This window comes from Harpegnathos saltator, unplaced genomic scaffold, assembly GCF_003227715.2.
Source record: "Harpegnathos saltator strain DR-91 unplaced genomic scaffold, Hsal_v8.6 scaffold83, whole genome shotgun sequence".
Lineage (NCBI taxonomy): Eukaryota > Metazoa > Arthropoda > Insecta > Hymenoptera > Formicidae > Harpegnathos > Harpegnathos saltator.
Genome location: NW_020230682.1, coordinates 955,343 through 969,831, shown reverse-complemented (window position 1 = coordinate 969,831; position 14,489 = coordinate 955,343). Strand labels below are relative to the sequence as shown.

Here is a 14,489-nt window from a genome sequence, read left to right as displayed (position 1 = left end):
TTTCTATGCTCACCATCTCACTCTGTCATCTGCGTGTGTCAAGAATTTGTAAAACTTGGACCAGTTCCACTTGTGCTTAAAATGGCTGATCGCAGATTGCAGAATGTTATAAGTTGCTATAACAACATCATAATCAGACACTTCTGAGATGGAATATGATAATTTCTTTACGTTTCGCCTCTTTGCTGGCGAAACAGTGTCTGTATTTGTGACAAAAGGCTCAAACGGCCCAGGATTAACATCAAAATAACGTAAAACAAATCTGAAACAAAAGATTAATATGACGTGCAAAGCACTTACCTACCTAGCCAGCTTACAATACTGTACTTATAGATAATAACTATTATTTGAAACACTACAAAATATTTATTAGCTCTCAGTTAACATGGCAAATGCTTATATTTGAGCTTCAAGTTTTGGAGCAATGAAATAGAAATGATACACAATGCTTTTTCAAAGAAATATCAATATTTTGATTGTAATAAGTATTCGATGAGATTGCTCACTACATACTACTTGCCAATAATAGAATCTATGCAAGTTAAATAAAAATATGCAACTATCTAGAAATTGAAGAGTTTCAATAAGACATATTGTAGAATATCGTAAGCTGAATTTATTACTGCAAGATTCATTACATATAATCTTTATATAGAACAGATATTCAACAAATGCATACTTTAATAAATCTGGATCAACAAGTACCAGCTTGCCAAGAATAACAACGTTTAATCTATGAATAAGATCCTTATGAGATAATGTTGGTGATTGCAAATCAGCTGGATTTATCGCCATAGAAACAAGTGCTGGCAATAATTCTGAAAAGTATTTCACTACATCTTCCGTGCATTCTGGGTACATCAAAAATTCACACAATATTTCCAAAACTCTGTCGGACTCGTATTTATCAAAATTCTGTAAGAAAACATTAAGAAGAAGTTTATGTTTCATTCATACTGCACCTTTAGACATCTAGCTAGTATTGATAAGCAAGACACAAGACAATGCTAAACCGAAATGAAAACAAAATATCCCTGACGAAATATCTTTATAATTTTGGCCGTGTTCGAGAATATTTCGATACACGTGACACGTTTTAAAGCACAATTGTTTTTATCTATGATTCTAATATATATTTTAAGTCTTTTACGTTATATAGCAAACATAGGATATAACAAAGGATTATAATCGAAATATACACGTGGCGATATTTGATCTCGAAATATTTCTGACGAAATATCTTTGTAATTTTGGCCGTGTTTGTGAATAATTCAATACACGTGACACGTTTTAAAGCACGACTGTTTTTATTTACCTGATTATAATATATATTTTAAGTCTTCTACGTTATATAGCAAACATAGGATATAACAAAGGATTATAATCGAAATACACACGTGGCGAAATTTGATCTCGAAATATTTCCGACGAAATATCTTTATAATTTTGGCCGTGTTCGAGAATATTTTAATACACGTGACACGCTTTAAAGCACGATTGTTTTTATCTATGATTCTAATATACATTTTAAGTCTTTTACGTTATATAGCAAACATAGGATATAACAAAGGATTATAATCGAAATATACACGTGGCGATATTTGATCTCGAAATATTTCTGACGAAATATCTTTGTAATTTTGGCCGTGTTTGTGAATATTTCAATACACGTGACACGTTTTAAAGCACAATTGTTTTTATCTATGATTCTAATATATATTTTAAGTTTTCTTCTACGTTATATAGCAAACATAGGATATAACAAAGGATTATAATCGAAATACACACGTGACGATATTTGAAGCAATAATATAAATTGTGACATAAATACCTCTGGCTCCGTGAATTCTGCGAGTCTCTGCTTATATTCTATCTTTTGGTTGCAGAAAGCGGGCAAATTGGTAGTTAATATCAATTTTGTAATCGGCATCGTTACTACTTTTGTAACCCGCAACACGTGTTGCTTTCAACAAACAGGTTGTAATACTTGATGATGCACGCGCTTACGCCGAGACGGAGAGTAACAAACTGTACCTGACTGTGCCGGACCCGGACTGTATGCAAGTAACCTATTTACTCCCAGTTCCATCTATAGAGAATTTCCGGTATTACTCAAGACCGCTTTTCGGGCAGTATTCATAGGCTGCGTTCCGATATTCACTGCCAGTACTGAAAATCTATAATATATGTGACATAAAGTATATATTTTCAGTACTGGCAGTGAATATCGGAACGCAGCCATAGTCAGATCTTATATTTAAGACCGTCTTGAGTACACGTTCAGATATTTTGTAGCCAATGAAATGAAATCTATACAGCATCTGAAGATGGACTTAAGACAATCTTAAATATAAGACCGGACTATGAATACAGGCTTTCAACTCGGAAATGTGTAAAGCCAGCGGCACACGATGCTTGTTTTCGTGCTGGATTGCTTGCTGGATGAAAATACTGCGTTCTGATTGATGCATTTCCATCCATCTTCGGAAATATACCAATCAGAACGCATTATTATCATCCAGCAAGCAATCCAGCACGAAACAAACACCGTGTGCCGTTGGCTTAACACAAAAGCCAATATTCATAGTCAGGTCTTATATTCAAGACCGTCTTAAGTACACCTTGAGATATCTTGTAACCAATAAAATGATATGTACAGCATCTGAAGATGAACTTAAGACGATCTTAAATATAAGATCCGACTATGAATACTGGCCAAAGGCTGCGTTCCAACTTTCACTGCCAGTACGGAAAATACATAGTTTGTGTCACGCATACTATAGATTTTCAGTTTAATTCAATTTAATTCAATAGATGGCTCTGGGTGTGTAAACTACTGCTCCGACGCCACTCTCTAATAGATTTTCAGTACTGACAGTGAATATCGGAACAGAGAGGAACGTGAAAGCGGCCAATACGGTGTTTTCGGCGACACCGATTTTCTGCACTGAGAAAGGGCGCCATCTGCATCCATTTTGAGAGGGAACTACGACACTACATTCACTTTCAGGTTTCGGCGGTAAAACCTGCATGTAGTGGCAGTCCGTGTTACATCCATTTTCAGGCGGTTTATGTCCGTGCTACAACCATAATAGCACGGTCTCGCACATTGTTAAGCGTTTATAATATGAATTAACATGTTAACATGTGCAAAAAAATTGATATTGTGTATAATTAATGAAGAGCACACGAAGTGTCCGATAATTAGCTGCCGAAGTGTCAGGGTAGATTGGGTTGAGACAAACATAAAAGTCCCATACCGTTTTGCTAGATTCGCAATAATTATCGAGTTATTAATGACAGAAATCTGAGGAGTAGGAACGCGCCGACATAGATGATTGGAGAAGCGTTGCAGCTGCTCAGGGCAGCGATCATGAATTTTTTCCGTAGCGTGAACTAGTGAAAAGTGAAAGACTTCTGTGAATCGGTGAAAAATGAAAAATTTTATATGAATTTGTGAAAATCGAAACATTTCACACGACAATTGAGTCGTTCAACATGGCAGTTGCGCGTTCTGGATAATTCTTAATGAATATCAAAGAAATCAAAATGATCAAAATAATGAGGTCCGTGTAGTCCGAAGAATATTACATGACACGCAAAATCCGTTTGCTATAATATCCAAAGAAAATGTTTCAAAATATATATGTACAGTTAATATAAACCTTATGCACCGACGAGATATACTACAAAGACTGATGGCCTTACGGGATTTAGCGTACCAGAGAAATTTCTCTGGTGAGGCACTTGGGCGAAAGAGACCGTCTCGCATTTACCGCAGTAAAATTTAATGGGAACTAATACTTTCCAATTCTTTTCTTCGGATCAAAAAGATTCAGAATTCAGACATATTCAAAATGTCAATACTTTTTAATACGTTTCAATTCGACATTTTATATAGGGAAGCAGGACGAAGGGAATGGGATGCGGGCAACGATACATCATGCGTCTCCAGGCGTGTCAAATCGTTTATTATAGAGCAGACTTTGATACGGCAACATGTATTCGAATATTTAATCGTCCCATGGACCACTTATACATAATAAAAAAAAATAAAAATTAACGCGGATAAATAAACGATTCGTATCAATTTTTCCTTTTCTTATAGAGCAATGAAAGAGTAAATCAGTATCGAAAATCGAATACCGATTAATACCATAAATCAGTGTCAGAAAATTGTCCAATGACAATTTGTTCTCATTTTTCAGGTAGTTATCGCTGTAATTTACACAACAAATTAACTCGGTTAAACGAACGATTCGTACCAATTTTTCTTCTCTTATAAAGAAATGAGAGAATAAATCAGTACCGAAAATCGAAGGCCGATCAATACCTAATTTATTCATCAAATTAACGAGGATTAATGGACGATTCGTATTAATTTTCTGTTTTCTTATAGAGAAATGGAAGAGTAAATCAGTACCGAAAATCGAATATCGATTAATACCATAAATCAGTGTCAAAAAATTGCACACGTGCAATGACAATTTGTTCTTATTTTTCAGATACATACCCCTCTAATCTTACTCAACAAATTAACTCAGATAAACGAAAAAACTCATGATCGCTGCCCTGAGCAGCTGCAACGCTTCTCCAATCATCTATGTCGACGCGTTCCTACTCCTCAGATTTTTGTGATTAATAACTCGATAATTATGGTTGTAACACGGACATAAACCGTCTGAAAATGGATGTAGCACGGACTGCCACCACATTACACTAATTTTTAAGCACTTCTGTTCGCAGACAGTCAGGCAAGGCATTAGTTTCTTTGTCTCAACGACCACTACCGAATGCAAAGATTCACAAAGGGCACCTTTAGATTTTGTCTATTTTCGCCACATAAAATGGAACAAAATCTAACCCAGGCGTTTTTTTGTGAACTTTTAATATTGCATTTGATGGGACTTTCTCCGACCACTGGAAATTTCTTGAAAATTAACGCAATGTGTAATTTAAAATAATAAAACAGCTTATTGCGGGCACTTGCGGACTCTCCCTTCTAACATCGCCGTTCCTTTCTCTTCTCACACAGGTTCTATTCTTGATGTTCGTGAAAACGATCGTAAATAATTGACGAAAGGAGAAACAAGGAAAAGGGATTACACGACGGTGGGTCCCAATGACGATGGCTATAGCTCTCGCTCAAACGACAACTCAATTTAACATGATTTTATATTTTATTTCGCGTTACTCAAAATATGTCTTCATGGGCATAAGTTCAACACTAGGAGGTTATTTAAAGAAAAAAGGCAATCATAATTTATGATACGTGTATTTGGATCAATAATGATAACCAATAATGATCTGTTAAATTTTTTAGAAATCTTTTCAATCATAAGACGATGGGTCCTATTTGCTGACTGTGCCTTGTCCCAAATCATCCTCAGGGTCAGCAAAAGATGTTGCGCTGATCTCTGGCAATAACGTGGCCGCCATGATAGTGGCTAGCAGAAGACTGAAGAACGTACGGTACATGGCGAAATCTTCGTTTTTCTCGTTCTTGGCGAAATCGTTCGACTTTCTCGTATGAGCGTTTGATACAACATCGGACAATTTTGCACATTTATACCCGCGGAGGCACAGCTTTGTGTGTGACGCATGCAATCGCTTCTCACGAAAACCGTATAAAATTTTTATGTATCCCGCGTGCGACGCGTACAGCACGTGCGTATGACACGTGCTACAATGTGTTATCTTTTCACTGCAATCATGTGCTCGTTTAACGATAACAATGTATCACGTTGCAACGATAACACACATTATCATATAAAATGGTAATCGTCGGAAATGTTGTAAAAAATGTACTGAAGAAGAAAAAAAGAAAGAGAGGCCTATGAATTTTATGAAAATTTAAGCAAGGCGCTTTTTGCAAATTTTTAGAATTGCATTCGATAGTACTTGTCGAGACAAAGAAAGAAAATGACACCTCACCCGATTTTCTACAATCACCGATAGTGTCTGAAAAACTTCATGTTTTTTGGAAAATGTAAACAATTCTTTCAGGTATTTCCGGTAGTCGTAGAAAGTCGTGCAAAGTGTCATTTTTTTGTCTCGATGAGTACTATCGAATGCAATTCTAAAAGTTTACAAGAAGCACCTAGTTTAGATTTTTATTTTTATAGGCCCATGAAATTTATAAAAATCTAAACCAGACATTTTTTGTGAATTTCTGCATCCATTTTGAGAGGGGAACTACGATGCTACATTCACTTTCAGGTTTCGGCGGTAATGTGTTTAAAGTAACAAAACTCGAAAATGCGCCCAGATGGCGCATCAAATAGTCTCGAAAATTGGAATCGGCCAAAACCAAGATCCGTAAATAGAGACAAAACGAAGTCAGGTCTTCTCATGGCCGCTATTTTGGAGCCAAAGAATCTATGTTGGTGTACGTGATACTATGTACGTGTAATATCATGGACCGTTTTCCAGCAAAGGTCACAGAGGACACTGTGTAACACTGTGTCCAACACAGAATGTTCCAACAATGATGCAATATTACACTGCTCTACACAGCAAAAGTCTGAGTTGCAGCGTGTAAATCATATCAATGCTACCAATATTTCGAAATATTTTATGTAACAGATGGTAACTGTTTTTATTCTTTTAGTACGAATATAATTTACAATAATAATTAGCGTGAATGTAACCTACAATATACAGGGTGTCCCATTTTAACTTTCGCATTAAAAAATCTCGAAAACTATGACAGATATTAAAAAAAGCTAAAACACGTTTTCCATGATTTAGAAGGGGAAAGAGAATGGCATTATCAGTTTTTTATTTGGAGGACATTTTCAAGGTCAGTTGGAGGTCAACTTAATTTTTTAAAGTAGAAAGCCCAATTTTTTATTATGTCTTCTTTTTCTACCAATTAATTTTAACAATTTTTATCTGAAACATTATTTTATTTGCCTAATATTTTTTGGAATATTTAAAGAAAACTTGGTAACTTTTTCAACATTTAACTTATGATATCTCGTTAACTATTCGTCGAAAGAGAAAATAGTATTAGACTTTTTTACTTTATTTACTATCAAGAATATATTACTATAATAGTGCCCTAACTTTTGTTAATTTAATAATTTCCAAAGATCGATAAATTAACAAAAGTTAGAGTACTATTATAGTAATATATTCTTGATAGTAAATAAAATTAAAATGTCTAATACTATTTTTTCTTTCGACGAGGCGAGTCAGTAGCAATCTTATCCTTAAGCAAGAACCCCTTTCCTCTGTCTTGCCTCTTCTCTATTTCATCTTTTACACAACTCGAGAAATTGTTAATAATCATTTTGGAATATGCAATAGTACAAACAATTTCTATATCACTGTAGACAAAAATACTAATTAACTTCACTACTTACTTAACAATTAATATTTTATCACATTGAACTTAGGTACTTTTAGACGTCGGACTTACTCTCTGAACTTCTTGGAGCGAAATTTCACTCAAAAAGCACAATGATAGCCGAGTTACTCAAATTGGAGTGATTGTTCGATGATGGAAAGCAGTAGATTCACTGGATTGACACAATTTCGAGTAACAATATTCATTCAACAGTTCAGAATAGAAAATTTACTCTATAAGAGTGAAAAACCATTTCAATTCGAGAAGCTCGATTGTCACTCTGCTTTTCAAGTAAACTTCGAACAATTAAGTACAAACACTCCATATTTGAGTGTTTGTTCCGTAAAGGATTTCCTATTGTTTTAGCTGATTGCATCTTTTCGTGTGCTTGTTGTTTATAGTGTGAAAGGAAAAATGTGGAAAATAAGAAGGAAAAAGATTTTTTTAAGGAAAAAAAGTATTTATTTTTATATATACTTCAATACTATATTTATAAAATAAAATACATATACAGTGCTGGACAAAATAAATCATACACCTTTCAACTATTTGAATTTGTTAGTGTAACTATTCTTACAACAAGCAAATATATTATGAGATACAGGAAAATCAAAGCATTTTAAAGTATTTAAATAAAGGAAATGTGAAATAATAAAAATTGTGCTCAATTTGTTTGCAAATAATTTATTACTCAATATTGGTGCGTTGTGCCCTGGACAAAATAAATCATACACTTATAGAAAAAAGTAGTCACGAACAAAGAACATTAATTCTAATGGTGCTTAGTACTTGGTGTTGCCGCCTTTAGTTTTTAATACTGCTTCCAGTCGGCGAGGCATACTCTCGACTAATTTTTTCATATATTCAGGATCAATATCCTCCCAAGCTTTCTGAAGTGCTGCATAGTACGATGTCTTGTCAGTTACGTTCGTTTTATCCACGTTCCTATCTAAATAAGCCCACAGATTTTCAATGGGGTTTAAGTCTGGTGATTGTGGCGGCCATTCGAGCAGTTTTATTTTATTAGATTTAAAAAAGGCAATAGTTTTTTTCGCTTTATGCTTCGGGTCATTATCTTGCTGGAAGATAAAGTTAGTTTCTAAATCTAATTTCAAAAGAGATTCTTCCAAATTCTCGCACAATATATCAATATATCTTTCTGCCGTCATAATACCTTCAATTCGAGCCAAATTACCGATACCAGACCATGCAAAGCATCCCCATACCATGATATTACCGCCTCCATGTTTTACAGTCTTCTGAACATTTATTTCTTTGAGACCCTCACCAGATTTTCGCCATACTCTAGACCGTCGTTTTTGTCCGAATAACTCAAACTTGCTCTCATCAGACCACAATACTGTTTTCCAAAAACTTAGAGGCATATTCGCATACTTCTTGGCAAACTCGAATCGCTTTTTCTTATTTATTTTATTGATGAAAGGACGTTTTGACGCGAACACACTTTTTAGTCCAGTTTCCCTAAGTCTACGACGCACAGTTCTACTGCTAACAGTCAGGTTCATCGATTCCACAATGTTTCGCGATGATAGCTTCGGATTTTGTTTTACCATTCGAACGATTCTGGTGTCATCACGAAAAGTTGTAGCCCGTTTTCGACCTTTTCCGGAATAGTTTGCCACAATCCCATGTGTTTCATATTTTTTCCAGATGTGCTGCACTGCTCCGACAGAAATCAAGTATTTATTAGCAATTTTTCTAAAAGAATTACCATTCTGTCGGTCGCGAATGACTAAATTTCGGATATCAAGAGAAATTTGCTTCTGTGACATTGTTCTTGGTTGTCACAATTATTACTGCTTCACCGAACACATAAACTCTAGTCATATATACAATGTAAACAAACAGTAGAATGACGAACAATAGCAGAACGATGAAATGTAAATATTGACAGTTTCCTACCATATATCATTTAGGTGTATGATTTATTTTGTCCAGGGCACAACGCACCAATATTGAGTAATAAATTATTTGCAAACAAATTGAGCACAATTTTTATTATTTCACATTTCCTTTATTTAAATACTTTAAAATGCTTTGATTTTCCTGTATCTCATAATATATTTGCTTGTTGTAAGAATAGTTACACTAACAAATTCAAATAGTTGAAAGGTGTATGATTTATTTTGTCCAGCACTGTACATAATAAAATACATAAAATAAAATATATACATTAGTAAATATATGTTAGTAAATAAATTAAATAATTAATGATGTTTATTATATTCCAGCAAGTAATTTATATCTTAACAAAGATATCAGAGCGTTCTTTGCCTTTTTTATCAACAAATATAAAATAATAATATTATTAAAAAGTAACAAAACATCGGTAACCTATTAGGGGGTTAACGAACGAATGGCAACAGGACGAACTTGGAAGAAATTTTTGTGAAGGCGGAGGTCGAGGCAATACCGTGAGACCCTGAAATTCAATTTTATGAGGATGTGAACAAATCATGTCCTCGTTGCTCAGGTAAAACGCAATCGCAATACGTCATATTTTTATCCTCACAGATTGATCACGTCACTTCTGTGCTTCTCTACTTCTTTTTTCTTTCTTCAGTACATTTTTCCAACATTCATTTAGTACAGGCATTTTCAACGATTTCCATTTTATCTGATAATACATGTTACTGTTGCAACGCGATACATCGTTATCGTCAAGCGAGCACATATTTGCAATAAAAAGATAACACATCGTGGAACATCGAAGACACACGCCGCACGCGCGATACATAAAAATTTTATACAGTTTTCGTGAGAAGCAATGTGCACGCGTCACACGCGGAGCTGTGTCTCCGCGGGTATAAATTTGCAAAGTTGTCCGACGTTGAATCAAACGCTCCTACGAGAAAAACGAACGATTTCGCTAAGAACGAGAAAAACAGAGATTCCGCCATGTACTGGACGTTCTTCAGTCTTCTGCTAGCCACTATCATAGCGACCATGTTATTGCCAGAGATCAGCGCAATAGGTGTAGCCGATGCTGGCCCCGAGGATGATTTGGGACAAGGTTACGTCACCCATTCACCCCCGCCTGAAGAATGAAAAGTCTCGCATCTCTGGAAAATTTAGCAGATCATTATTGATTTGTGGAGCCGCTCAAGTCTCTGTTAAATGATATAATAAAAGCGAGTTCAAATACACATATTGTACATGATGATTCTTTCTTAATAGTCCTCAAATTTATGCTCATTAAATTTATGCTCAATTAAACTTATGCTCATAAGCGTATACTTGGTGTAACGCGAAATAAGATACAGAATCGTCGCGATTCTCGCGTCTCTTCTATGTTTCTTTATTTCTTTTTTCTTTCTCAGTACATTTTTTACATTTCCAACGATTACTATTTTATCTGATAATACATGTTATCGTTGCGACGCGATATATTGTTATCGTTAAGCGAGCACATTTTTGCAACAAAAAACAACACAACATATCACGCGCCGCATGCGCGATACATAAAAATTTTATACGGTTTTCGTGAGAAGCAATTTGCAAGCGTCACACGCGGAGCTGTGTCTCCGCGGGTATAAATCATAATTCTGTGACGTTTGATCAAAGGCTCATACGATCAAAAACGCGAAAAACGAAGATTTCGACATGTTTTGGACGTTCTGCACTCTTCTGCTAGCCGCTATCATGGTGGTCACGTTATTGCCAGGAATCAGCGGCGGAAGCTACCGCCGATATTGCCGCACAGGATGGTTTGGGATGCTTCAATCCCAACCTCGATGAGCCGATAAGTCCAATGGCCGCCACCAGAGTGTAAAGAATGAAAAGACTCACATCTCTGGAAATTTAACAGATCATTATTGGTTTGTTGAGCCACACAAATCTCTGTTAAATAATGTAGTAAAAGCGAGTCCAAATATACGTATTGTAAATTATGACTCTTTTTTTTCTTCAAATAGCCCCCCCCCCCAAGTATTGAACTTATACTTATGAGCATATACTTGGCGTAACGCGGAATAAGATACAAAATCGTCGCGATTCTCGCGTCTCCTATGTTTCTCTATCCTTTTTTCTTGTTCAGTATATTTTTTACGACATTTCCGACGATTTCCACATTATTTGATAATACGTGTTATCATTATGACATAATATATTGCTACCGTCAAGCAAGCACATGTTTGTAATGAAAAGACAATACGTCGTAGCACGCGCCGCACGCGCGATACATAAAAATTTTATACGGTTTTCGTGAGAAACAATTTGCAAATATCATACAAGATACTGTGTCTCCGCGGGTAATTTGCAAAGTTGCGCGACGTTGGATCAAACGCTCGAACGACCAGGAACGCGAAAAACGAAGATTTCGCCATGTTCTGGACGTTCTTCTCGCTTCTGCTAGTCATTATCATGGCGGTCACTTTATTGTCAGAAATCAGCGCGAGAGCTATCGCCGATGCTGCCGCTGAGGAATCTATGAACTGCTTATACCCCTTGCTCAATGAGTTGCCCACATGGCCGTCAGAATGTAAAAAATTAAATGAGTCGTCCGAGCACCAAGAAAGCGAGACAGATGTAAAATATACAGTTGATGTACTTTGAACGTTATGCTCTGTTATGCGCTGTCATGCGTGGAGGCTAAATTAAAAAGCTGCGTTTCATACGTTTCACTGAATTAATGATTATTGTGACAAAATAAATGTGTAAATAAAAGAAAAATTGGATTCCAAACATGTGCCTGTGATAATGAAAATAACCTAAGTCACATTTTCTATTTTTATTCTGAGCGATCGTATACTTAATCTCTTTGTTTGTCAATAAATTTACTTGTGTGAAGAAATATTTTTAGTCTGCGTTGCGTTTTTTCCACACAAATAACAGCATTATTTTTATTTGTTTTCTTTCTTATCACTTTTTATATAAGCCAACAACGTATTTAACTGTTAAATTAGGTTAAACTGTTTAAACTAATGAAACTAGCCAGGTTATATTGGTTCAATGGAATGTGTATATGCACGTTGAAGTACACGAATTGCAGAAGTGAGAGCTTGATATATCATACGTCTGCGTCATGATGTTTTCGCCAGCGTTTGACTTCTTTTAGCAATATACACAGTCTGTCCCAGATACGATGAGACTGGTTCCATCAAAGTTCTTAGCGCAGCGATATCTATGAGTGAATGATGGTAGGTGAATGTTCTACCCTTCATCTACTTAACCTCAAAATTTGAGCGAATTCTGTTGATATTTCACTGTGGTTTGACATTTTATGTAAAGTCACTTTGTGTACGTCGGTCGAAAAACCAACATGGAACATGTTTTAAATTGGGTAAAAGTGGTGCAGAAACGTACGAAACGCTAAAAAATGTGTACGGGGATGAATGCATGTTCCGTGCACAGGTTTTCCGTTGATTTGGCCGATTCCGTGACGGTCGTGAGGACCTTGCAGACGATGACCGAACACCGCCACCAAAAACCACTCGCAATGAAGAAAACATCGAGAAAGTCAAAGAAATTCTTCAAAGCGACCGCTGTGTGTCTGCCCAGATATTATCTGGGAGTTCTACAACGATTGTGGGCCAGAATTCGACGAGTTCGACCGGAATATCGAGAGCCAGGCAGTTGGTTTTTGTTGCACGATAATGCACCATCGTACAAAGCCATCATGGTACGTGAATTCTTGACCAAAAAAGGCATCATTGTTATCGATCATCCACCGTATTCACCTGATTTGGCTCCGTGCGACTTCTGGCTATTTCCCAAACTGAAATTGGCGATGAAAGGAAATCGTTTCGATACCATCCCGGTCATCCAAAAGACTTCGACCGCCATACTAAAGGCCATTCCAGCCGATGAGTATAAAAAATGTTTCGAAAAATTTGTTGAACGTTTCTAGCGATGTATTGACTCAGAAGGAGACTATTTTGGATAAACAAGAATAAAAAATCAAAATAATAAACGCTTTGTATTTTTTTTAGATCAGTCTCATTGGATCTGGGACAGACTGTGTAGTAGTATTACATACATGTTCAATAGACTCGTATCTTTGGAGAATTTAACAAATCATTATCGGTTTGTTAAGCCATTTAAATCTCCGTTAAATAAATGCGAGTCCAAATACGTATCGTAAATTATGATTCTTTTTTCTTCTTTAAATAGCCCCCGAGTATTTTTTGAACTTATGCTCATGAGCATATTTTTGGCGTAACGCAAAATAAGATGCAGAATCATCACGATTCTCGCGACAACGTTAAGTTGAGTCATTATTTGAGCGAGAGCCACAGCCATCGTCCTCGGGACCTACCGTCGTGTATACTTTTATCCTCGCGGATGGATCATGTCCCTTCCATCTTTCTCTACTTCCAGTTTTCTTTTTACATTTCATTCTTTACGACACTTTCGACGTTTTCATTTTATCTGATAATATGTGTTATCGTTGCGACGTGATATATCGCTATTGTCAAGCGACCACATGGTTGCAATAAAAAGGCAACAAATCGTAACACGCGCCGCACGCGCGGTGCATAAAAAGTTTATATGGTTTTCATGAGAAGCAATTGCATGCATCACACGCGGAGCTGTGTTCCCTCGGGTATAAATTCGCAAAGTTGCGCGACGTTGGATCAAACGCTCATACGACCAAGAACGCAAGAAACGAAGATTCCGCCATGTTTTGGACGTTCTTCACGCTTCTGCTAGCCACTGTCATGGCGGTCACGCTATTGCCGGGAATCAGTGCGAAAGCTACCGCCGATGCTGCCGCTGAGGATAATTTGGGATGTTTATACCCTGACATCAATAAGCCGGTCAAATGGCCGCCGCCAAAGTGTGACGAATGAAAAGACTCGCATCTCTGGAAATTTAATAGATCATTATTGGTTTGTTGAGCCACACAAATCTCTGTTAAATAATGTAGTAAAAGCGAGTCCAAATATACGTATTGTAAATTATGACTCTTTTTTCTTCAAATAGCCCCCCCCCCCAAGTATTGAACTTATACGTATGAGCATATACTTGGCGTAACGCGGATACAGAATCGTTGCGATTCTCGTGTCTCTTTTATACCGCGGGTTAAGGTTACTGTATAAGGTCGCGCGTTGTCATGGAGAAGCGGAACGTCGCGAATGGGTTGCCGGTATCCTGAGAGAATTGTGTAAGCACTCTC

The 14,489-nt window shown here is 36.4% G+C and overlaps 1 protein-coding gene across 1 annotated transcript in view; it reads right to left on the bottom strand.

Moving 5' to 3' along the window:
• LOC105184141 (midasin) overlaps positions 1-2,049 on the bottom strand; it is a 130,455-nt gene extending 128,406 nt beyond the window's left edge. The window contains exons 1-3 of the mRNA XM_011142720.2: positions 1,832-2,049; positions 680-915; positions 14-262 (exon numbers count right to left, since the gene is read on the bottom strand). Coding sequence (XP_011141022.2) covers positions 14-262; positions 680-915; positions 1,832-1,930 — 584 coding nt within the window. The 5' untranslated portion in view covers positions 1,931-2,049. The remainder of the gene's footprint in view (positions 1-13; positions 263-679; positions 916-1,831) is intronic.
• Between the last annotated feature and the right edge of the window lie 12,440 nt (positions 2,050-14,489).